The 25,159-nt window shown below is 39.7% G+C and overlaps 4 protein-coding genes across 5 annotated transcripts in view; 2 read left to right on the top strand and 2 right to left on the bottom strand.

The window, feature by feature from the left end:
- Nucleotides 1–6,801, bottom strand: part of magixb (MAGI family member, X-linked b) — a 44,417-nt gene extending 37,616 nt beyond the window's left edge. Inside the window, exons 1-2 of the mRNA XM_028582087.1 lie at nt 6,745–6,801; nt 6,334–6,624 (exon numbers count right to left, since the gene is read on the bottom strand). The gene's annotated coding sequence lies outside the window, so the exon portion shown is untranslated. The remainder of the gene's footprint in view (nt 1–6,333; nt 6,625–6,744) is intronic.
- An 870-nt stretch (nt 6,802–7,671) lies between these two features.
- gpkow (G patch domain and KOW motifs) lies at nt 7,672–15,146 on the top strand. The gene is made up of 11 exons (XM_028582540.1): nt 7,672–7,885; nt 9,203–9,381; nt 9,493–9,638; nt 10,913–11,019; nt 11,608–11,812; nt 11,962–12,094; nt 12,946–13,123; nt 13,244–13,364; nt 14,424–14,493; nt 14,681–14,766; nt 14,847–15,146. The coding sequence occupies exons 1-11, from the start codon at nt 7,692–7,694 to the stop codon at nt 14,973–14,975; spliced, it is 1,548 nt and encodes a 515-aa protein (XP_028438341.1). The 5' UTR covers nt 7,672–7,691; the 3' UTR covers nt 14,976–15,146.
- An 8-nt stretch (nt 15,147–15,154) lies between these two features.
- On the bottom strand, nt 15,155–19,523 carry pqbp1 (polyglutamine binding protein 1). Of its 2 annotated transcripts, none has more exons than XM_028582541.1 (7): nt 19,396–19,523; nt 17,612–17,679; nt 17,395–17,506; nt 16,579–16,679; nt 16,196–16,372; nt 16,048–16,105; nt 15,155–15,589 (listed from the first exon to the last, which is right to left on the bottom strand). In XM_028582541.1, the coding sequence occupies exons 2-7, from the start codon at nt 17,676–17,678 to the stop codon at nt 15,439–15,441; spliced, it is 666 nt and encodes a 221-aa protein (XP_028438342.1). In that variant the 5' UTR covers nt 17,679; nt 19,396–19,523; the 3' UTR covers nt 15,155–15,438. The 2 variants fall into 2 exon arrangements, with proteins under 2 accessions (XP_028438342.1, XP_028438343.1); XM_028582542.1 differs by having other exon boundaries at nt 19,404–19,523.
- Nucleotides 19,421–24,700, top strand: timm17b (translocase of inner mitochondrial membrane 17 homolog B (yeast)). The gene is made up of 6 exons (XM_028582543.1): nt 19,421–19,549; nt 20,862–20,961; nt 21,055–21,118; nt 21,361–21,489; nt 21,580–21,690; nt 23,243–24,700. Exons 1-6 carry the CDS (start codon nt 19,524–19,526, stop codon nt 23,326–23,328), a joined length of 516 nt encoding a protein of 171 aa, XP_028438344.1. The 5' UTR covers nt 19,421–19,523; the 3' UTR covers nt 23,329–24,700.
- The last annotated feature ends 459 nt before the right edge of the window (nt 24,701–25,159 follow it).

The raw sequence follows: 25,159 nt of genomic DNA, 5'->3' as shown, positions 1-25,159 counted from the left end.
GGCTATTCTTGGTTTTGGTTTTTATTTATTCACCACATTTGTTTAAATCCGAAAGCATAAAGCAATGCTCAGTGTATAGTATAAACAGCTGTGGCACACAGTGTTTTTTGTTTTGAAATATGCCTTCTAGCCCGGAATGGCATAAATACTCATGCTTGCACTATCCCGAGAGCATTCATTGTTCTTATCTAATTAACCAAAATATGAAATTGAAAACACACTGTAAATTAAGCTTCATCTTAATAAGCGTAACATCCCAACTGCTAAACTGTATTAATACCTTATGGTGCCGCAGGGCTAATGCTAAAATTCCAGGTCCTATGCTATTAAATTCTTCCTAGTGATTAGTCTTAAAAAAGCTGGGGCCATTTTACCCCTGGCAGCTCGTACAGTCATGAGCGAAACATCTTTATTACAGGACAAATTAACTAAGCAGTTATTTCAGGTTGGATCTCGAGGGTGTTCATTTATTAAAGCTACAGAGATGAGCTTTGTCTTGGCGCTCAATAATTCAAAGTCAACTTGAAGCAACAAATCAAGGACATGAGGGAATAGCACTTGACATTGAGGTGGATAGCGTCTTGAAAGACCTTCAGGAAAAAAGGGCGGAGGCAAAACACATCAGTTAAGACGATTTAATAATTGAATTGCTCGGTAGAAAGTAACAATTTGTCTTGACAGATTTATCCAGCAGGTTGAAGTCCAAAGTGCACACACTCCCATTTCAAACAGTACTACAGATCAAGTTCATCAACAACACAATGCATGACTTTCACCTTCATTTTGGCAGCTCAACACCTATTCTATAACCCCCCAGTATCAATAACCTTAGTGAGGCTTCATGGTGAAAGCAGTGACTGTCGGCTCTCGTGATTCTCCCCATGTTCCTGATGTCTATCTAGATGCCGGCCCTCATCCCCATCAAAGCCGTCTCTCAGCTGCGAGATCGCTCTCTGACATAATCGGCTTTGACCATAGCAAAGTTTGTTAAAAGAGGGAAACTTTTCACACAATCAGCTTTTGCTTTTGCTCTAATTCAGGGGTGTCAAACTCATTTTCACTAGGGGCCACACTGGAAAAAGAGAATCACACCAAGGGCCGGACGTGCTTTTGCTACTGCATGTCACTTTTTTTTTTTTACATTTTGATAGCTTTTTGCCCCTTTTTTGTTGCTTTCTCAGACATTTGTCACCTTTTTGTAAATTTGTTGCTTTTTCCGACATTTTTGTATGCTTTTTGTCACATTTTTGTTGACATGAAGCCCTACAAAAGTCATCAAAAGAGTTCCTTCTGGGGGAATTTCTGAGTCTCAGAGTCGGCAAATCTGCCATATTCTGCTTTGAATGTCACGTATTTGCAGATTAAATAACACTTTCCTGTGTTTTTGGTTTGGCGCACAACTAGGTGGGCCAAAATGTAATGTGAACCCAAATTGATATACTGGCCGGATCAAAAATGTACAAGGGGCTGGATTTGGCCCGCGGGCCTTGAGTTTGACACATGTGCTCTAATTCAACTCTCGGTCTGATCGTTTCACTATAAACGTTCATGTCATTGAACAGCTTTTCTGCACTACATGAGCAGCAGAGTGGGTTCACGCTCATATAAGCTTCTGTTGGTTTGACGTGGTGGAGTGGAGCCATGCTCGCTCTGTTGTCTACATTCTGTTTCTGCTCCAAATGAGGTCTATGATAATGAAATTAGCCGGTTCCATTAGCTCAGCTAGAATGCTCTATGAATTTATGTAAGCTTATTTGGTATTTTATGCATGCTCCCTGAAAGTTCAAGACAGCGAATAGTTGTCTTTCCTAAATGTGAATTTGGAAGAATATTGATGGACTGACTGTGTGTTTTGTCAGCTGGAATGTGACCAGCATGCCTAACGGCTCCATTTGTTGGTCTCTCAAGTGCTCGCAGTGACTAAACAACTGCAAAGACTCAAGGTTCTCTATGAGTCTGTATTAGCCAGACCAAAATCAGCATGACTGATGGTTACATAACAAAGACACCACGTGCACTGTAACTGCATACCCGAAGGTAAACCTTAAGAGAGCAACCGTCAAATTCACAGTGGCCAGTGTGAATACTACGAGAGCTGAAACTATTCATTTTGGTAAGATAACTGATTAGCTGATCCCCAAAACACATCAAGTAATAATTGTAATCATTCATCAAGGAAAATTACCAAATATTTTTTTCTCTGTACTTCTTTCTTAAAATCGTTTTAAATTGTACTTATTGATTATTTTCATTATCAATTAATCGGCTAATAACTGTTTTCAATTAATCATTTTAATCGTTTAGTCTATCAAATTTCATTACAACTTCTCAGAGACCAAAAATGTCCAAACCCACAGATATTCAATGAACTATCATAAATGACCAATCCTCACATTTGACAAGCTAATTGAAAAAAATGGTGATTCATTGATTATCAAAATATTTGCCGACTACTTTTATTTTGATTGACCAATCAATTAATCGACCGATTCCAGCTCTGATGTTTTTTTGTCCTTTATTGATTTATTTGTTGATTTTTTAAAAATCTATTCATCAAAAAAAAAAAAAAAAAAATCTGACTGTGAAAAATGACATAGATTCAGTCCAAAACCAAAAGATATCTACCTTAGTGTCACCAACGACGAAGAAAACCAGCAAATCTACAGAACTGAGAAGCTGGAGCCAGTGAATGTGAAACATTCCTGCTTCTAAAATGACTTCAACGATTAGTCAATTATCAGAATAGTTGCTGATTCATTTTAAATCTAAGCTTAACATCATCAACCTTTCAAGCATTTCTACCAATAATCTGAAAAATCATCATGGACAGTCTGAGTTAGCCCTCTAGTTGCAAAAGAAGGCATTTTGTGCTGAACCCATCCATCACATGGAACACTAAACTCATCTCTTCCCTCTGACCTGTAGTGAAGCACACTGCTCCTAATCTTACAGCATCCTCCCATGGGGTGGTGTTGGAGGTCAGACAAGTAAGGCATCTTAAATAACCGGTGACCTTTAATTCATCTGAACCAATAGACTGGTGGAGGAGCGGCAGACGGACGGAAAATGTACAAGAACTACTCGCAGCTCCGACTTTGCCGTCTTATCTGACATCTGTGCCCTGACCTCTCTCGCCAACCATTTACACCAAACCGTGCAGGCAACGTGGGGTCCACTTAAGCTCCCTGAAGCTCACTCACTTTCAAATCTAGGGCACGCGAGTGCTCAACACAACACAGACAGCAGTAGCAGATTTAAAAAAAATAAATAAATAAAAAGATTAAATGCTTGTGGGTTGAAAATACACAAAATATCTCCCTCTGTCGCATACGGTGGCGTATACACGCACAGAAACATTTCCCTCCCAAAATAAACTTAATACATGAAAAAGCTGATAAGAAAACATGGAATGAAAAGGACATTCGCTATTCTCTGCACGCCATCAATAAATCCACAGTCTATTCCAGTGTGTGATTTTATTAAAGCTGCTCTTGTGTTGACTACATACAAAGGGGACTTAGTGTAAGATTAAAACATGGCTGAGAGTGACAACAACCACACACACACACACACACACACACACACACACACACACACACACACACACACACACACACACACACACACACACACACACACACACACACACACACACACACACACACACACACACACACACACACACCTGACAAGATAAAACAGTGATCTTCCATTTGGGGCAACAGTAGGCTATATCTCATAACGTCAGAGGATCAAGGTGAAAGCACGGGGCACATTAGCAGGGCAATGTTGTGTACACACTGCTCTTCGGAGCAATACCACTGTAACAACAGGTCCTCTCTCTCAATCTGCCAGGACACATTACACCCCTCGCTGCGATCAGGGATGAGCTCTCATCAGGAAGAGAGAGAGCGGTTTAATTAAACCGAGCAAATCAGCTTCTCAACAATGATGATGGATAAGAGAGACAGAAATGGGGAAATTAGGGAAAGATTAAAAAAAGAGGATGATAACGAAAACAGAGCCGCTGGCAGCTTTGAAGTAAAAATGGAATAAAACAGTAGAATCAACACAGAGGAGGGAGTGGCAACCTTATGAAAGAATGGTGGAAATATAATACATATATAACATATAATAACTAAATGAATTATTCATGAGGAAATAGAGAGGAGGTTTACTGTAATGAGCATTTTTGTGAGGTCACAGGCGGTAACCTAAGCAGGCCTTTAAGTGTGTGTGTGCGTGTGTGTGTGTGTGTGAGAGAGATACTGCTGATTCAGTAGGGATGGATGAAGGTGACCCTCGCCTACTCCTGCTGCCTGTCTCACCACCTGATATTGATCCCAGTTGTCCAACTCAGATCTGACTCAAGGATACATGCATCCATTGCCTTCTTGACATTTCAAATATGACACTGTGTAAACTGTAACTCCACACACTATCATTGATTGGTTATTGATTTGCCACCTCAGTCAGGTCTACCCACTTAACAGCGGCTTATCCAATCCAAATAAAATCTTGATGTATAGAGGAGGGGGAACCGAGCGGCGGTTACAGTATGGGAATGTTGTTGAAATTTCATATCAGACTTCACATGGACTGTTGAAAACTAAGAATAGAGCAGGCTACAACTGCAGAATCCAAATGCAGTGGCTGGGAGCAAAGGTTTGGACCACAGATGGGAGAATATGGCTGCGTAGCCCTGCCCTGTCAAGGGTAAACTGCCTTGCACACGCACGGGCACACTTTTTTTTCACCGCACCTTAAAACAGCAGCATTAATATGCATGACGCCGAAGGACACAGGAGGTACATAATTAGACAATCAACAACTCCCAGATGACATGCATTACTACGACAGAAGAAGAAATGCACCTCACCTCATCCTCCCCTCTCGTTAGCAGTGAGAGCGGAGTCATGTTTCTACACAACATGCATTTCCACTTAATGCTGTTTCAAACTTAGGCTGAGAACTGGAAGGACAAACGCAGAATAAAACCAAAAGGCTTTGCTTAGTTGTAGTGCAAAACAGGTGCTGTGCTGAGGGAAAGCAAACAGTGTGTTAGGACCAGAGCAGCATGAAAGCATGTGTGGGCAGTCTAACACCACGTCTCTCCTTCCCTCCCAACAAATGAATGATTCATTATAACAGCATCACCTTGACTGCTCTCTAAATCCGGAGCAGTGAACACTATTAAGTCAGGGTCAAACATCCATCACTTCAAAACAAGCTCCCTGTATGAAGCAGGGACACACCCTAAACAAACAACAACACACACAGAGCTGCAAGGCACACTACATGCATGCTTGCACACACACCTGGCTATAAACTACCTACATTTTGTCAAGTCAGTCTATTTCTTACAGCAAAATGGGCCCAGGTGCAATGAACATGGGCTTGTGTTTGCATTTCTGGACCAGGAGACTGATGAAGTTAACAAAAAAAATCAAAGATTTACGAAAAAGGTCTCAACTAACTTTTCAAACCTAATCATAAGTTCACACACACACACACACACACACACACACACACACACCTGCTGGCAAAGGAGTTAAAGTTCATGTCAAAATTACACTCTTATCCCTATAAGATCTGCCACCATCATCACAAGCCCACATTCTTTATTCTGTCTTACACACACACACACACACACACACACACACACACAGACAGACTATAGTTTACATGTACACACACTTTCTCACACACACATAAACACTTTGGTTACACATAACAGATTCTCATATTTAGGAAAAATAGCCTACTGACCTGCCTTGGCGCTGACACACACACATTCTTTTCAAGCAGTTCAGCCTTTCATAGAGGATCCGTTTGAAAGCGTCTATATACATCGACCCGACTAAGGTGAAATAATAAGCCTATAAATAAATACGAGTTGTTTAAAGAGCAGCAGCAGCCTGATGTGTGCTAAAATGCAGTGTGGGAATGCAGTGATGAGTATATGGTACCACCGTATCCCAGAGAAAGTCAGAGGCGATGTGCACGGCTGACGGGATATTTGGACAGTGATGCTCTGAGAGCCGTGGGGATCTTGTAGAGAGAGAGGAGAGGAGAGGAGAGGAGAGAGAGGGAAAAATACTCTCTCTCACACACACACACACACACACACACACACACACACACACGCAATCAGGCAAATCTGACAGTGACCGCTTATAAATGTAGCAGCTGCTGCACTGCTATAGGCAAAACAACGTGGAGGGTGGATAAATGTAATGGTGAAAACGTGCTGGTTAACTTGTGAGGAGTGTTTTCCTATTGGGCAATAGCATAAGTGGTGCACTTGACTTGATTTGATAAAGAATTTCTTACCTTCATGCTCGCTTTCTCCTCGTTAAATCCCTCCTTCTAGTGTTAGCGGATCGTGCAGGTTACTTCATTACGGATACATGTTTGGGTTCCTATTAGAACAATCAAGAAAAAGACAAACGTCGCTACTATCGATTTGTCCGGGTAGAGGTGTCATTGAACTGCAGGCGCGGTGCTTTCAGGGCGCGGGAGCGTCAATTGCCGAAGATCAGATTGGATTAGATAGAGGCTGTGCTGTCCGGTAGAAAGTGTGGTCAGGTTGATGATCCTGCGCCCCAAAAGGCACTTTCGAAGCTAAGAAACAATGACAAAAGGCAAATGAGAAGGTTATCTTGGGAAGTTAGGGAGCAGGGAGGGGAGGGAATAAAAAGAGTTAAAAGTATACGCCCCTTATTATTCTCACTCTCTCTGTACCTGCATCAGCAGCATCACTTTTCGCTTACGAGTTATAACCTTCAAAGGCGTGAGAACCAGATCCAAACGTTCTTCGACTTTTTGAGACAAATTTGCGATATCTATAGGCTATAGCCTAGTTATGACGATGACGAGTGTCATTTGGTTATAGTAGGCTAGCTAACACACAAGTTTATAAACCTGCGAGTTAAGTTTAGATAAAACTTGAACGAGCATCATATCCCCATTTGGTCCTGTATGTATATGGGCATAACCCATCTGAGCCTAAACACACCAATTATGCCTACTTTTCAAAAACAGAATCAGAAAGGATTTTCTGGACAATGTTCATGCAAAATATCCTAAAGAAATTTACAGTGGACTACATTTGGCAACAAATGTAAAATGATCACGAAATGTATATCATGCAATAATACTATGATATTGCAATTGCTATTTTAACAATTGAATTCACAACATTTTATTTCACTGGGTATTACCAAGAACACATTATTGTGTTTAATCAGAATCCGAAGCCGCTTTACTAGCCAAGTAGGCTAAGTGTGAACACTACAGGGAATTTGACTCACAACTAAACAAGGTAAACATAAACATTTGACTACTATGTAAGATATAGGCTATATAAAAGTGTATATATAGCCTTACACATGAATGCATACACATACACATGTAAACAAACAGCTCGAGGGTTGTAAACAGTACTACTTATAATTGATAAGTAATAATTTATATAATAATGTATACGTATTACGCCTATTTATTATTTGTAAATGCAAACTGTATTTCTTTCTATTTAGTCAAATCCACATTTTACTAACTGTACCTTTAATTCTGATGCATGACGGGAATTATAGTACTTTGTAAAGACTGGAACAAAACAAGTATAGGGATATAAAACTACTACTACCATAATACAGTTCGCCTGCTTCTTTTGGTTACAAACAATAATGGCGTCGCACGGGGAAGATACAGGTCTCCCCAAGTCTGTTGTTTCTGGGGACCAAGTAGAGAAAAAACCCACGGCAGTGTCGTTTGGTTTTACTAAAACAGTTAGCAAATTCAAACCTTCGACTGGAGACGCTGCGGTCAAGAGAGATGACAGAGATTACTTGACCGGAATTGACAGAAAAGAATTGCAAAGGTAGGCAACCTAACGTTATGCTAATGCTAACATGAATTACTGGCGGCGGTATATTGTTTTTACATGGGTTAGCATTAGCGTCACGGTTACTTTTCCAGTTAACGTTAACTCACATACTGGCATAGATATATGACATACAGGCGGTATTATGTAACGTCAACGTTAACGTTACATAATAGCTTTATCATTAGTGTAACGGTTACTTGTTCAGCTAACTGACGTTAACATTTCGGTGTTGTGTCGAAGTCTATTTTCCCGTCGATATGTGTTTCGCTTCACCCTTACCCTAACCTCAACCAAATCTAATCCCAACCTGTCGTCTTTTACGATGTTTAACCACCTGACCCCAACCACTCCCTAAATAAGACGTAGAAAAAAGTTACTAATGCAATGGACAATGGCAGTCACTATGCCAGTCGCAAAACCGTCACACCAGCCGTGTCAGATGCAGTGTGAGCTGTGGTTTCACCTGGTTTGTGTGGATGCTGATGTCCCTGATGGAGAGTGTCCCTTTGTTAGGGATAAATTGCTTTACCGGTAGCTACACACACATCAACACATAGGGCTGGGTACCGAACTTCGATACTTCGTCTCTATATCTATAGAGTATCTGGAATTCAACATTCAATACCACATTTTAATACCTAAATCTGGTCAGCGTCATTTCACCTGGTTTGTGTGGATGCTGATGTCCCTGATGGAGAGTGTCCCTTTGTTAGGGATAAATTGCTTTACCGGTAGCTACACACACATCAACACATAGGGCTGGGTACCGAACTTCGATACTTCGTCTCTATATCTATAGAGTATCTGGAATTCAACATTCAATACCACATTTTAATACCTAAATCTGGTCAGCGTCATTGAGCCAATAAGCATGCTGCATGCTTGTACCAAGATCTTATAATGCTGGTGATTGGCTGTCTACTTGTCGTAGAGGCATGCAGGAAAAACACGACGTTATGCACAGAGACAGGGTTCAAGTGTGTTGTTACCGTAATGTTTTAATTTATTTTTCTTAAAATGGATTTGAAGAAAAAACGGTATTGAATTCTCGATATCGAAAATGTTTGAAGGATACCCAGCCCTACCACCACACAGATTAAATCTCATCTGACGGAGGATGAGACTTTGAGGCAACCGTTTAATATATTGGATAACATTAGTGTAACTGTTACTTTTCCATTCTGATATAACTAGCTCAATATTCAATTTTTAGCATGTGTGAAGTAGGTATATACCGTATTTAGCCACGGAAAGTAAATCTTGTTTTGAAGGCCCTGACTGCTACCTCGCCAACTTCCCTCTGTGCTGCAGTTCAAAACCATCCGAGAAGCCCAAAGAGCTCATCATCCCTCTGATCCAGAAGAACCGCTGGCACAGACCCGACCGAGCATGCCAGAGCGTGGAGTGTAATGTTAGTGGAGGCAAAACACAAGAAACAACCCAAGCCAATGACTCTGTGGAGTCACAGGCTGTCAAAGAACTTATTGAAGGTGTGTACATTTAGAAGATATGGTTTAGTGTGTGTATGATTATTGGGAAGGCAGAGATTTTTGTAACCTCTCGTACAAAGCTCCTTACACATCTCCAATTTGTGCTTGTAGACTCCCGGAGGCAGCTTGAGCAGTGGCAGAATGGCCCTCAGTCAGAAAGCAACCCGAACCTTGCTATCCCCCTGTTGATGCAAAACAAAGTACCTGACGGCTTTGAGGATGGAGATCATGTAAAGGTGGATCTACGTCCTGAATCTGTAAGTATGGATACCAATTCTATGAGAGAAATAGTCAGAGGTGCACAATAAAGCATGTTAACTTGTTGCTATACTCAGTGATTGGGTCGGAAAAAGAGCATTCTTGATTTGATCTTTTATGTTTATTTATTTAAGAAGAGACAATGCACATAAATTAAGATGAGCAATTTAGTCCATTAATTGAATAAAGTGCCAAATCAGTGATAACATGAACATCAGTTATCATAGTCTAAAGTATTTTTTTCAAATCTGTTGTATAGTAAAAACACTTTTATATATCTAGATATTGGTAGCTGATAATGTTATTTTGCATCTTTGCCAACATAAACATTCATGTAAAATACACATACACGCACCTGGGTGTTGCATTTATGCTTTTATTTAAGCAAGCTTTCAATTGTTTTCATCTTGAGTTTGCTGCCTTGCTCAAGGGCATTTGTACAATAGTTGTTTGAGGGAGGAATGGCTCTTAGGCTGTTAGTTAATTGTCAATTTCTTTAAATTGTATTCGATGGGAAGAACACAATATAATCTGCTAGAGAGGCATTTCAGTGAGCATATGAAAATGCCTGACAGTACAGAAAAATCTGGTGGACTGGCTACTTTGACTCAGATTGAAATTTGAGTGTCTGAAAGTGCTGACGGTCAACTGAGGAGAACCCCCTGTGTGCATTCACAGTTGGGCGCATGCGTATGTGTGCAGATGACATTCTCAGTACAGTAAGGCTTGGGTGGCACACAGGCATCAACATTCTCCCCAGAGACATGCAGGCAACCAATCAGATGTCTTTTCTTTTCATCAGAAATCCTCACACGCCTTGTCACTGTCATCCCATATCTGCTCTCAATCACTGCAGATCTGACAGTCAGAACACGAGAGTCATGGGAAACTTGCTCACTGTGCCCCAAGCTCATTTTAATGCAGCCTGCTGTGTGAGAGTGGGCTCCCAGCTTCCCTCAGAGGAAAGCCTTCTGTGGAGACCGAGATGAGCAGGGCCATGGCTCTGATGAGGGCTGCTATGCTGCTGCCTGGTGACTTCAGTCAGCCGTGGCTGAGTCTGACAGCCTGGAGCCAAAAGGCTGAGTGACCGGCATCACAAACTGCTCCCTCCTCTGTTAGTCACCACGACACTTCTTTGTGTTTCAGAATTCAGAGATTACATAAGCACTTCATTTAGCCTGGAAACGCATTTTAATGCAGACTATGGTGTCTGCATTTCTTTGGTTGTTTGAGCTTTTAATGTAAAAATAATATCATGGTATGTGTTTGTTAGTCGACAGAGGCAGATTACGATAGCGTTCCTGTTGAGGCTTATGGACTCGCTATGCTTAAAGGGATGGGCTGGAATAAAGAGGAAGGCATCGGACGCACCTTTAAGCAGTAAGTAGTAAGAAACTGACAACTCAAGCTACTATGCTAAACATTCTTAAGTTCCAGCTTATCAAGTGTGAGCATTTGCCACTTTTCTCAGTTTTATATCTTTGTAAACTGAATAGCTTTTGGTTTTGGACTGTTAGTCCAACAAGATATTTGAAGACGTCACCCTGTGCTCTCTGAGTGTGCAATAAGCATTTCTCGTATTTTTTTTTTTAAACGTTTTTTTACGTTTCATATCCTATCCCGGATTAATTACCAATTAAGTCAGTGATGGAATTTGTTAAATCTGAAGTAATTTAACGTGCTTTTTTTATTCTGATCTGGACATAGAATGTATTTTCCACTATGAAAATTGTTGCAACTAGTGAAATCTGAATATTTTTGCACATAAGCAAAATATTATAGACTGCAGTTGTATAAAAGCCTTTTTCATAAGGAGGAGCAATTGATAGGATCACACTTATATCTGTACTCACTCAAGTAGCCTAGTAGCCTACATTTAGTCTCAAACTGTGTGCTCCTCCAGCTTCTTTGACATCCTGCACATCTCTTTGTTTATTGATTTCATTCTGTTGTTCCCTGCCTGCTCAGACATGTGAAGCCAATCGAACACCAGCTCCGTCCAAAAGGTTTGGGTCTTGGAGCTGATCGTTCAGCGATAAAGGACCTGGAGCCCACCAGACATAAGCGCCCCCCCAAGCCAGGCGACGAGCGAGAGAAGGAGGAGGAACTAGTGATGGGTCCAGGCGGCTGTGTCCTGGTGGAGTCGGGGGCACATAAAGACTTGTATGGCAAGGTAGAGTTGATCTGAAATGTGTTTGCGTCAGTATTCATCATCTGTTGACATGCAGTTATGTCCAGAAACAACACACAACTACTTGTTTTTATGTCTACGTATGGTTTTCTCTGAATAACTTGTCATAACCTTTCATTCATGTGCTGCAGATTGAAGGCGTTGATGCAGACAACGCTCGAGTTGTGGTGAAGCTGGCTATTGGCGGCAGGTCAGCAACAATCAGCCAGTATGCTATTAAACTAGTTGGGCGCCAGGAATACGACAAAAACAGCAAAGACCTCAGTAAGTACCTCAAAGGAATATGAAAAGGTTAACATGCGTGGAAAATGATCTGGATGCCAAATTAGATGATATTTCACTTCATTTTGGTAACATTTATCATCAAATGCCAAAATTCAGGTTGCCCCCATGCTCATTTTAACCAACAATTATGTTTTTTTATTACATTTAAACCAGTTATGTAATGACAATAGCAATAGGATAGTTTTATTAAACAGAAATGACCAGTAATGAACGTTATGTTGTTTGTTGCTATTGTTTACTTTAAGTTGTCACATTAGGAGGACAATGTCTGAAGTCTCCAGTTGAAGGAACACATCTGAAGCTGGCTCCTGTTTGTAGAGCTGAATTGATTTGGCGTTGATGTAAAAAAAAAAAAAATTTTTGATAATCAATTAATTATATAACTTATTTTCAAAGCAAAAATGCCTAAAAATTCACTTTTTGCTACTTCTCAAATATGAATATTTAAGAACTCTTCTATGTTAGCAAGTTTAATATTTCTTGTTTTGGAGTGTTGGTCAGATAAAAGAAACTTTTGGGAAACTAGGATGGGCATTTCCTAACATTTTACAGGCCAAACTATAATCAAGAAAATAACTGGCAGATTACTCTATGATGAAAAGAATTGTCAGTCAACGCATTAGTTGTGTGAGACGCTGACTGAGCTAAGCAGGTTTAATCCTCTAATCACATTTCAGCCCACAAAACGGCTTTTATTTTTAGTTCTAGAGTAGAGAATAAATACACAACTGCTTCGAATAGCTGACACTCACAACACTGCAGTGTTTATGTTTGGATCTTTGCCATATTTCACCTAATGCCATGCTAACCAGGTTTTTCCCGCTAATCAGGTCGCCTCGGTAAAGCCCACAAAGACAAGGAGAAGGAGAAAGAGCGAGAGAAGGAGCAACAGAGACGGGAGGAGAAAGAGAAGCGAAGTAATGGCGACGAGATAAAACCCAAGTCTTCGGAAAGAGATGGAGGAAAAGATGAGAGGAAGAGGAAACACAAAGAATCAAGTCAAGACAGGTAAGCTAATACACGTATACCTTGACCACACTGCGATACTTCTCATTTCCATTTATTGGTTAATTATTATTGGTTAGTAAACATACTGCATTTTTTTTTTTCCTTCTGTTTCCTCTGTAGAGAGAGGCCTCCAGTGAAAGAGGCAAGGCGACCACCGGCCCCCCCCTCCTGGCTCCAGAGAGACTTGAAAGTTCGCTTCATAGACAAATCTTTCAAAGGGGGCAGGTACTACAACTCAAAGGTAGGTAAACATTGGGTTTAATTATTTTTGATGAATTAAATTAGCACTGAAATGGGAGCAGTCAAAAACATACCATTAAAAGGTAGCTGCCCAGACACAGAAAAATTATGGAATATTGCACCATATCTTAAAAGGACAATTCCGGCGCAAAATGAACCTAGGGGTTAATAACACGTGTACAGAGTCGACCGTTCTCTGGGATATGTTTTCATGCTAATCCAATGTGACCAGTTGTATCGCAAACGGCTAATTAGCTTATAACGCCAGTCGTTAGGGCATGGGTAAAGTAAAAAGAAATCGCTATTTCTTGTTCAAGGTTTTTTATTATTATTATTATTATTATTATTATATTATTATATAAAGTCAGGACAATAGATTCAAACTTTGTACAATAGTAATACAACATAAATGAGGATGAAATAAACATTTGTTTTCCCAAGCCCATACCATCCCCATAGAAATCACTATTTCTACACCATTAGCAAGGCTCAAAATAGCGCCACACTTCCACAGTAGCATAATGAGGGTCCCATGTAAACCGAAGCATTGAGAACTTTGTAAGTGTACAGACAGTTTATTAAAAAGACCGTTCACTATACAAGCAGGCGCCATCTTGGGGAAAACAGTCCCGACCAGTCGAACGACAACCGCCGTGTAACCAGTAACGTAGCTCAAGATGGCGCCTGCCTGTAATCTGAACAGTACAGTCTTTATAATCTATCTTTTTAATAAACTGTCTGTACACTTACAAAGTTCTCAATGCTTCGGTTTACATGTAGGGACCCTCATTATGCTACCGTGGAAGTGTGGCGCTATTTTGAGCCCGGTTAGCGGTATAGAAATAGCGATTTCTTTTTACTTTCGCATGCCCCGACGACTAGCGTTTATGAGCTAATTAGCAGTTTGCGATAAAACTGGTCACATTTGATTAGCATGAAAACATGTGTTATTAACCCCTAGGTTCATTTTGCGCCAGAATTGTCCTTTAAGTTGCAGTGTTTTAATTATACATGTTGGGTTTCTAGCATAGTTGTTAAGCTCAGTCTTGTTTTCTTCTAGATGCGTGTAGAGGATGTCCTGACACCGACTATCTGTGTGTGTCGAACTGAGGAGGGAAGACTGTTAGACGGTGAGTCATTAGTGCCATCTCATTTTCTCATAAAGAAATGATCAGTGCCTTATTGGCTAAGATTGTCCTGATGCACATAAATTAGTGACATTTAATATCTTAATTATAAGTGACGAGGTAACCACTCTCTACCCCTGAGCCTTGAATGTTTGTTTGAATAACCTACTGTGTATTCTTTTGGTGTCAGATGTGAAGCAGGGCATGCTGGAAACCATTATTCCAAAAAGTGACTGTGATTCCATAATGGTTGTACTGGGAGAGCACAGAGGACAGGTAAGCAAAGAATAGTCTTTTTTTGCAGCATGTGTGTACTGTACTGTAACTAATCACAGCGCGTACATTTGTTTGTTCAGGTCGGCCGTATTCTCCAACGGGACAAGAACAAGTGCAAAGCGATGGTTCAGCTCGACCGACATGATGAGAAAGTGTTCACACTGGATTATGACACCATTTGTCACTATGTAGGAGCAGCAGACCACTGATTCAAATACCCCCTGTCCTTTTCCATCCCATCTGAAATGTTGTTTTGTGTTATTCAAAAATAATGGATTTTAAAAGCTTTGCAATTTTGTAATAAAACATTGTTAAGAATTGTATTTGTACAGATGTTACTACAAGATCTACCACCATCCCATAAAGAAAAGTTGCAATGAGTCATTTCCAAAGTTTTTTCTTTACATTTATTAGCAAATGAAGTCCAGTAATGGCTTTAGTAACAACAAAAAGGTCAATCTTTAGGTCATATAAAAACATATTTACAACTGTTCTACATGTTTGACAAGAGTATGAATGCACTGGTGGTGTAAAAGCTCAGCACTCAATTTCTGACAATTACAGGTTTTAGAATGAAAAGACAACTTAAGAATGTCAGTCTGTAATAGCAAATGTTAAGATGAGACTAACTGTACAGCTGTGTCTTTTGTAGCTGTTCCCCGGGAGCTCGGCTTACTCTTTGGGTAGTTGGTTTGCTGCGTTAGCCCGGAGCACGGCTCCGGGACTGGGGTAGGGCCGCTGCTGGAACAGGGGGCCCGCCGCTGTGGTATCCGCACCCGTCTTTGCTTCATTACGCTTGGGCAGGCCGCTTGACCAATTGCCCCTGTGAAGATAAATAAGTTGGATTTAATAAATAGTTTGGCTTTATACATTCTGTTCATACTTTAAAAAGGCACATCAAAATCCGTTTACTGGACATATTTAATTCTTCTGTGGCTCTGGATCAGCTTTGTCCAGTCTGAGAAAATAATCTCAGCTTGGCCCTGGAGACTTTATAACACAAAGCCTGTGTTACAAACAGGGTTGTGGAGTTTAGATTATGTGGCTGTTTACCAGACAGTGAGGGTATAATAAAAACATGCGTTAAAAATTGCATTGTGGGAATTGTAGGATTTAGAGTTTTTCCAGCTCAACTCATACTGGTGATTGAAAGGCCTCTAATGCTTTTATTTTGTTCCGATTGTCTCTCCCAACGCTATGGAAGTGCAATACAGTATGTCTGGAGAACTGCTTTAAAGACAGGACCAAGAGCTTTGATTATCATGACTGTAAATACTGTACCTTGGGGCATCAGAATAAGCACTTGGATCCATGGGGTCCATCTCATCATCTTTTCTCCCTGAAAGGGAAATAATGTTACTTCCATTCATGTAAAACGCATTATTAATTTGAAAATGCTTTTGTCGTATGATACCGATGTAATCATTACCTCTTTTGTTCTTACTGTACGGAGCCGTGTCCTCTCTCCTCAGCTTTCTTCTGTCTCTGTCCCTCCCTTCATCCCTCTCTCGGTCTCTGTCCCGTTCCCGATCTTTGTCTCTTTCCCGCTCTCGCTCTTTGTCTGGCTTCTCAAACGGCCTCTCAACTCTTTCATCTCCTCCCTCAACTGAAAAATAAAGACAATAGTCACAAAATAAACCAAAAACAAACTGCATTCTGAGATTATTGGCCGAGTGATGATAAGCCCTGCAACGATTTGTGAGTCGCACATAGATTAGTACGTGTTAACAGATTTCCATGGTGGAAGAATTGCAATGATCGATCACAACTGCGTCAAAAAGGTTATTTTACGGAGGCTTTCTAATGCCATACCTCTGATTTTCTTGGCAGGTTTTGTTACCACTGCAGTTGGGTCATTTGGGGACAGCCACGCCACCAAATCTGTCTCCGCATTCCAGTAATAGGGAAGACCACTGCGGATTGAAGGAAAAGGAAAAGAAAATGGTTGAATTTGCTGGAATAACTTACTTAATAATTATTAATAATAATATTAGGAAATGTTTGAATTGAAATTATTTGATTATTGAAAACACAACTCTGCATAGCAGTATTTATAGTGTAGTGAAGTAGTATAATTATCAAGGACACTGTGTGGTCCTTTAACAAACAACATAATACTATAAACACGTACAGTAGGGGTGGCTTAGCACACGTGTATACAGACACAAAGAATATAAAATATGACATGACAAAAAAAAAAATGAAAGTTTCCGAAGTCGCTTTTTATTTCATAATGTCATTTTTCCAAATGACTATTTTATTTGCAAATTTTCTTCATTATATAAAATCAGGCCACAAATGACTGAGAAACCATATTATCGTAACTAATCTTACATCAAAATATTAGAATTACTGACCACAAAAACACGGACCCATCATGACCTTTTAAAATAAGTTATGTCAGAGATAGAATTAGGTTTACATTCCTGTGTAATTTGTTATAAAAACCAGTGGGGTTTGAATCTCAGTTTGACCCCATAAAATAACATATACGAAACAAATATATGTATGGTATATTTAAAGTATGGGACTTTCACCATCTAAAAACACTTAAAAGAAAAATGTATGTAAATAAAATGTCAGTCAACAGCAACAACTTCTTGTAGAAATCATGTATACTGTACGTACCAAGCAGGGTCAAACACTTTATACCAGTTAGGTGGTAGATTCTCAACTCTCGTGGATTCGTAATCTACGTTGTTGTCATCGTAATCTTCAGCAATAATCTCCTCATCTACCTCTGGATGAATTGGAGAAGAAAAGCGGTTACGTGACACATGAAAAACTAAAAATGTCTGAATTCTATGCGCCTAGGGTTTTCTTGTCTTCTTCTGTTTTCTACTACCTTGGTCTGATGGTTTAACAATCCCTCTCTTGGCCAAGCGGGCCAGCAGTGCCGCGGGGAGAGGCATCCTGCAACAGAGAGAAGGGAGGATTAACTCATGATGATGATGATGATGAGGATGATGATGATGATGCAACCAGGACAGAAAACCTTCATCCACCGACTTCAGCAGCTGGAAGCAGGGATACACAGATAATGGCATCTATCCAAATAAATGATACGTAACCCAAACATCTAAATATAATGAAATTGATAAGAAAACAAAAGAGCTTTATTTAACTATTTATTGAGGATTGATTATTTTCCAGTTTAGTGCTGTTTTATTAGAATGTTCTCCTTAGATATGTTTCTTGTTCCCTGTAGCTGTCTTAGCTTACCCGTGTCTTTCATGTAGGTGGAATGTTTTTATGGAATTTCCTACAATGTGTGACAATAAAGCAAATCTTGAGTCTATTGAATCTAAAATTTGAAATATATGTATAGTTCTTTGAATGTATTTTTGGCTTATGTGACACTAAACGGAATAACGTTTAGGTTTTGGGTTGTTGGTTATTGTTGGTTAGGGAAAACAAGCAAATTGATGACAAAATATTTGCCATTTTAGACATTTTATAGAACACCAAACAATTGATGGATTAATCGAGAAAATAATTGCCAGATTTATCAACAGTGCTTTAAAAAGAAACCCCAAACTAAAGTGTTTGGTGGTGTGGACAGCTTCAAAAAATTACAATTACATTTCGCAACATTAAGGTAACTGTTTAATTTCCCATCATCACTGCAAAGTACTTTTATAGTCAGAGAGTGGCATGAGCCACCCCAATATCCTAAACTATGATTCATTGTGTTGGTACTTTATACTGTGACTATATTTTTTAATGTATATTGTTCTCCTTTGTATTCAGCGTACTTTTGGAGGTACAATTTCTTTTTGAGGACTTAAAGAATAAAGTATGGAAGCGTTATATTACATTTTTATTATGCCACTCTTGGTGTTGTGCTGTGATTGGCTTTTACATAATAAAAAACAAACACAGGAATGTGAGAAACTGTAAGCTACTATAATATAACGTAATATCATTATATTTATGACCAAATACATCAATGTCGATATTGTGGCAATATTATAGGGTTAACTACTGGTGCTTTCACAAAATATTAACACAGTGAGAGTTTTGATAAATAATCACCAATAATGTGGATACAATGATTTAGCTAAGTGGGTAAAGGCAAATAATAAAACAGCTAGTAAGTCTGGTAATTTCAGAAAATGACATAACTTTACTGTAAGACTTTAAAAACCAGGAAAGTACAAATGTAACAAAGACAGTATTGTTTAACAGCTGAGACTCTCCTGAAAGTTATCCTGAGATGTAAGGAAAGGTCCCTGAATCAGGACTGAAGCCTGAGAGTAGTTGACAAGACTGCACTGAAATAAAATGGGTCACCATTTTTCAGCCCTGCATGCTTTTGTACCTCTGCGGCTCCCAGTACGTGAAAACGTTAGCTTGTGTTGTTGTAAGCTACTTTAAGCTGCTCGGTTTTGTACAAAGTCTTCTTTTTTAAATAAGGGAGACATTCTGCATTTTGAAATCAATCGCGTAATGCACGATATAACATTTATTTACATAAAATTACTGCACCCGGTCGGTCGATGACGCCAATGGCAGCCACCGGATGAATAAAGCAACACCCATGCAATTCATGAATTCCCCTAAACTACACGAACACTAAAACCTACACTTATATACATTAGTTAATGCATGAAAATCAATCAACGTTACCTATTAATTTTTTTTTTTAAAGAATATCGCCTCTCTGATCTTCGAGGAGAGTTGACGACACGACTTCCCACAACACCACACGACGCGCACAATGATGACGCAGCTCCGTTCTCCTGACGACAACAAACATGGAGGAATATGCCCGTGAACCTTGGTAAATTTAGTTTTTGTAAACATTTCCCTTTCGTTGTATCTTCAACATTGGTATCCTCGGACATAGTTTTGTCCTTTTAATGTCATATTAAAGTTGTTGTGAGAGTGAACGGAGAGGCTCTGTGCGTTAGCTGGTTAGCTTAGTGAAGGGTCAGGGATATAAAGAGATAAAGCTGGCTGTATACAGCATATAATCTGAGCTTCGTGTATTTTTTTCTGTGACAGCTGGAGGTATTGTCAACAGAAAAATATACCATAAAATACAATTCAGTCACGTTACTCATAATATTATAGCTCAGTTTAAGTGTGTGTTGACAAAGCAGAGAGAAAGACTAATGTAAACTAAAGACAAACCAGGACAGGGACTATAACTGTGATATTACTGGCACATGCAGGGGTCTTGCCAAAATTCCTAGCTATGATTGTTTCTGTATTTATTGTTTATTTCATATTAATGTTTAATATGTTTGTTTGCTTATGTATGCACCAACCAACAAGGCAAATTCCTTTTCTGATTTTGATTAAAATGTATGTACTAATTTATAAGATACAGTGTTTCCTCTATGTTGATTTGACCGTGGCGGCCCCCCATGGCAACATTTCTGCCCCCCACGGTATCAGAAATAGGGCTGCATTGTTAGAGTGCATGTCTGAGAACGTTTGTATTTGAGGTGCATTATTTACATGCTGAAGTAGTTACGCTGCATAATACACTGATAATGTAATTAATAGCGGGTTTATTGTTATTTGCTACAGAATGCTTAGCCTATATGTCAAGATCAAAGTTGGCCTATATAGTAACTCAAAAAATACAGTTCAATCACAACTGAAAATATGCCTCATTGTGTGTGTGAATTAGAGGTAAATAAATATATTTGTTTATGTTGCAGCGAAGTGTCAGTTCCGTTTCATGGGGGTGTGGGGGGTGTTCGGACCTTTATTTTTCCTCAGAGGGGTAATTTGGTTGTTGCAGCAACACAAGGACAGAAATAAGTACAAATAAATAGAGAAAGATAGAAAAAAAACTAGGAAGAGGTTTAATAAACTAAAATAAGATTAGAAGTAAAAATGGAAAATATGTGACGTGATTAGTATTAGCAGAGTCAGCAAGGTATAGCATATGTCAATGAAACATCCAACATCATTGCAGTAGCACAGTGTGATTTCTGTTATGGTACCAATTTTCTCTCCACAATAAACTCTTTGGAATGACAATAAATGGACACATTACATTACAAAGACCTATGTATACATACTTTGTTTATGTTTCTATCTTTCATTTGTCTCCCCTCTATTCTTAATTCATTTGGCAGTCCCTGGAGAATAGTGGATGACTGCGGAGGTGCTTTCACCATGGGTGCAATTGGGGGAGGAGTGTTCCAGGCGATCAAGGGCTTTCGTAATGCCCCTGCTGTGAGTTCACTGCATAATGATAATAATTGTTGGTATTTGCTCTGACTGTCGTCACTTTTAAAGGCAGAATTCAGCAGTTCTCCAATGTTTCAGGGTGTTGGACACCGACTGAGAGGAAGTGCAAACGCAGTGAGAATAAGAGCTCCACAGATTGGAGGTGAGGAGGTATCTTTTGTAACCATGAATTGTTTTCTTTACTTTAGCTCTTGAAGTCTTAATATGCTTATGGCACATGTTAGAGTTAAATATCATCATTCCTTTGTTCATATTAAAGGCAAAAAGGCTTGTTATATGTGGGTAGCTAGAGCCCAGTTATCACATTTTATTTGCAGATAACTAAAATCACACATTAAACCAAAATAACAAACACTCGCTGGCTTGTTTTTGGTGGTTTTGCAGGTAGCTTTGCTGTGTGGGGAGGGCTCTTCTCCACAATCGACTGTGGTTTAGTTCGCCTGAGAGGGAAAGAGGATCCTTGGAACTCTATAACAAGCGGTGCCATGACTGGGGCCATCCTGGCAGCCCGCAGTAAGAGAAAGTCCATATATTACCATGAACTGACCACATCAAATTAACTAGTGTGAGTCAATGAGTTTTGTGTTTTTTTTTTTTTTTCAGGTGGGCCGTTAACTATGATGGGCTCTGCCATGATGGGGGGAATATTGCTCGCTCTCATTGAGGGTTTTGGGATCCTTCTAACCAGATATACAGCGCAGCAGTTTCAGAACCGTAAGTGAAGCTGATTGAGTTAGGCAAATTATACTTTAATCAATATTTTGTGTAAGTGAAGCTGATTGAGTTAGGCAAATTATACTTTTTTTATATTACTTATATGTAAATGGTGTCACTTGTAGTGATGAACTCACAGAAAATGATCACCTCTACAGATCCCCTCAGCTCTACAGAGTGTTTCAGCCTCTTTTACCTCACAGGTTTTTTTGTCCGGTCTGCAGCGTTAATGTTTTGGTTCACTATCACCACTCTCAAAGCGTTGTTTTAAGTGAAAAAAAAGCTATAAAAATCAACTATATGCTAACAGCCTAGCAGGATTGCTCCGCTGCTCCCGGAAAATCCGCCGGATTTCACTCATTTAGGCCGGATATCCGTTGCCTTGGGCTTCCTTTGTATTGGTATTTTAAACTCCGGTGGATTTCTGAGGACTATGGCTAACTTTTTCTCAGATCTCTGCAGGGTAAATCCAGACAGCTAGCTAGACTATCTGTCCAATCGGAGTTTTCTGTTGCACGACTAAAACAAACCTTAAACGTACACATGTTCCACCAAAACAAGTTCCTTCCGAGCCCATTTTGCAGCGGCACCGCAGCTTTTCTCCGGTGCTTAGCACTGCCAAAGACGATTGTGATTGGTTTAAAGAAATGCCAATAAACCAGAGCACTTTTTTTTCTCACATTCCCGAATTCTATGTGGAGTAGCCAGACCCTCCTCCAAAGCGTGCTGGAGGAGGGTCTGGCAAAGCGTGACTACTTGCAGCGTGACTCCAACTTATTGCTAATGTTGCTCCGTATCTGCTGGATGTGTAAATAGGCAACTGTTTTCTAACAAGGGCACCATATAAACTTATTACTGATAATGTGTCAGTGGTGTGTTCACAGTTGTTTCCGCCACCCCTAAGTGCCCAAAACATCCATTATTGCAGGTTTAAATGAACAAGAGGAAAGTCTTTTAGTCCCTCAAAGTTCTCATGCAATGTAATTAGAGTCTCCTTTTCTACCGAACATAAGTATTCTCAATGCATTATAGCTAATGACCCACTTTATTCAAAGTAATAACCATTGGTGAATGACCCCAGTTTGCTACTGGTAGCCCACTGTGGCAGTCTGCTCAGTGTGAGAACGGCCTCTTTAAACAGATAGAGATCCTTTAGGTTTTTTGCTTTGTAGCTTAAGTATTCCTCTAAATAACTGGTCAAATGTAGAAAATGCACCTCCAGCAGAGCTACAGTGGTTTGTAATAAGTAAATGTCTTGGTGTCAGTCCTGTAGAAGCCAAAGACCGTCAAATAATAAGTCATTTTATTATTTACACCTGTGCGTTTCCTACTATGACATGTCCAAATGTCTTCCTCGAAAAAGGCCTTTTCTGTGAAAAGTAGGAAGTCACTAGTGAATAAAGTGGGCTCATCAAAGTTGAATTGAACCTTTACTTTAAAGGTCTAAGTGTGCATATATTGTATCTTGATTATTTTAATACCATGGATGAACATGATACTGTCACAGAAACCTGAGAAATTCACTTTTCTGTGTCCACTTTGTTTTCTTCAGCTATTCCCTTTGCAGAGGACCCCAGTCAGTTACCTCCAAAGGATGGAGGTCAGCAGCAGCAGGGGGCAAAGGGGCAGTTTCAGTAGAGAGCAACAAGGACTGAGACCAGCTGTGGACACAGTGAGTCAGACCAAAGAGTAGGGGGGGGGCACCAGACATTACAGCAGGTATCAGGATGACCAGGATGTGGAGATACTGGTCTCTACAGTGGTGTCAAGTAGTTGCACTATGTTCTTATACCTCAGGGGCAAATTACTGTGAGTTTAAGTTATTTATGAGTGAATGTTTGTGACAAACCTCGTCTTTGCACCTCCAGCATCTCATGCAACACTTTCTGTATTAACGGTTATTCTGTCTTCACTGTGAGCTTTTTTAGCTCAAAATCAATTTGGTTATTCAACATGCAGGCAACATCTATACATTAAAGGAACAGTTTGACATTTTGGGGAATCTGCTTATTTGTTTCGGTGCTGAGAGTTAGATGGGAAGATCAACCACTCTCTGCTGGAGCTAGCAGTCACTTTTGCTTAGTATACTACTAAGGGGAAACAGCTAGCCTGGCTCTGTCCAAAAGTTAAAAAAAATCCACCTACCAGCACCTCTAAATCCCACTAATTAACATGTTATATGTTGTTTGTTTAATTCGTACAAAAATCAAAGTGTAAAAACGAAAACGAAATATTTTCTAGGGGGTTATGTGCCAGAATGTTTCTTGGACGGGGCGCAGTGACTTGCTGGAGCCTTGAGTTGGCATCTATCACATGTAATTCTTGTCAAGAAAGCGTAAATACGTTTTTCCCAAAACATTAAACTATTCATTTAAGCTTCAAATGATCTTATACTTGTATGCACAGATTTAGTAAACTGTTTTAATGGCTGCAATGCAGAAAGGTGGAGTAATAAGAAAAGGAGATGTCAGTGAGGTTTTACCATAGAAAATGCTATTCTGAGAGTAGGGTAGTCTTAAGTCTTTCATTATGTGTCAGTTGTGACGACCAATGCAAAGAACTGTGTGTGTTTTTTAAATGATGTGTGTGCTTTAAGATGTGTCCAGGTTTAACAAAACCTCAGTCCATTCTTTGTTTGCAGTTTCTCTCAATAAGGTCTTGCCTCACCCGGCAGCTTTTGTCATTTTGAATCATTGTTCAGTTGTTATTATCTTACGTATTAGAAGGATGAGCACAAATCGTGGAAAATATGGCTTGAATTACTAATAGATGCACCTCTAGTCACTTTGATCGCTGCATTATCCATCGAGCAACCGAGCACCTTTTAAACTCCATCTCTCTGTCTGTTTTCTTAAAATCGTAGCATCTGCTACAGGAGAGAGATGGTGCAATGTGATCCAGTGTTTAGTTGTCAAACTATGTATAGAAAAAAATGTTTATTTTATGTATTGTCTTAATTTATTTATCTTGCAAAAGCTGATTAAAAAAAACAATAAAGGCATCAAATGTTCTTTAAGACTTGAGATGGTGTTATTTTTTCACATTGCCCTACCTTTAGAAAGCCTAAATTATGCACTTATATAAGATAATAACATAACACACATTACTTAAACCTGGTCTCCCTCTATTTACTGTGAATGAACGCCCCCTGTCGCCCTTCAGCTGGTACTGCACCCACCGGCTGCTTCTGTCCAAGGTCCTGAAATGTTCTCAAACTTGCAGTAGTGAGCTATCTCAATTAGTCTATCAATAACAATACTTCTTAATATTCCTCCATACCGTTTAACTATAACTTTGCAAAGAAACCCCACAGAGCCACAGAGTGTCTCCTGAGTTTACCTCCACCTTCCCCTGGAAAGATTTCCACTGTCATCCTTTTAAACGGCTCAACTAGTTTAATCCTACCGACTGACCACCGCGGATATGGGGACGCGTTTGTTTTAATATTCCCTCACCGTTATGTGCCTGT

This window comes from Perca flavescens, chromosome 7, assembly GCF_004354835.1.
Source record: "Perca flavescens isolate YP-PL-M2 chromosome 7, PFLA_1.0, whole genome shotgun sequence".
In the NCBI taxonomy this organism is placed as follows: domain Eukaryota; kingdom Metazoa; phylum Chordata; class Actinopteri; order Perciformes; family Percidae; genus Perca; species Perca flavescens.
This window is presented reverse-complemented; position numbering and strand designations above follow the sequence as displayed.

Coding starts and splice junctions, on each gene's coding strand:
- gpkow (XM_028582540.1), top strand. CDS start 7,692: ATGGCGTCGCACGGGGAAGATACAGGTCTCCCCAAGTCTGTTGTTTCT. Junction 11,020..11,607: donor ATCGGACGCACCTTTAAGCA/GTAAGTAGTAAG, acceptor CTGCCTGCTCAG/ACATGTGAAGCCAATCGAAC. Junction 12,095..12,945: donor CAAAAACAGCAAAGACCTCA/GTAAGTACCTCA, acceptor CCCGCTAATCAG/GTCGCCTCGGTAAAGCCCAC.
- pqbp1 (XM_028582541.1), bottom strand. CDS start 17,678: ATGCCTCTCCCCGCGGCACTGCTGGCCCGCTTGGCCAAGAGAGGGATT. Junction 16,680..17,394: donor AAAGTGTTTGACCCTGCTTG/GTACGTACAGTA, acceptor TTCAATCCGCAG/TGGTCTTCCCTATTACTGGA. Junction 16,373..16,578: donor ACCTGCCAAGAAAATCAGAG/GTATGGCATTAG, acceptor TTTATTTTTCAG/TTGAGGGAGGAGATGAAAGA.
- timm17b (XM_028582543.1), top strand. CDS start 19,524: ATGGAGGAATATGCCCGTGAACCTTG. Junction 20,962..21,054: donor GCTTTCGTAATGCCCCTGCT/GTGAGTTCACTG, acceptor CCAATGTTTCAG/GGTGTTGGACACCGACTGAG. Junction 21,691..23,242: donor AGCGCAGCAGTTTCAGAACC/GTAAGTGAAGCT, acceptor TGTTTTCTTCAG/CTATTCCCTTTGCAGAGGAC.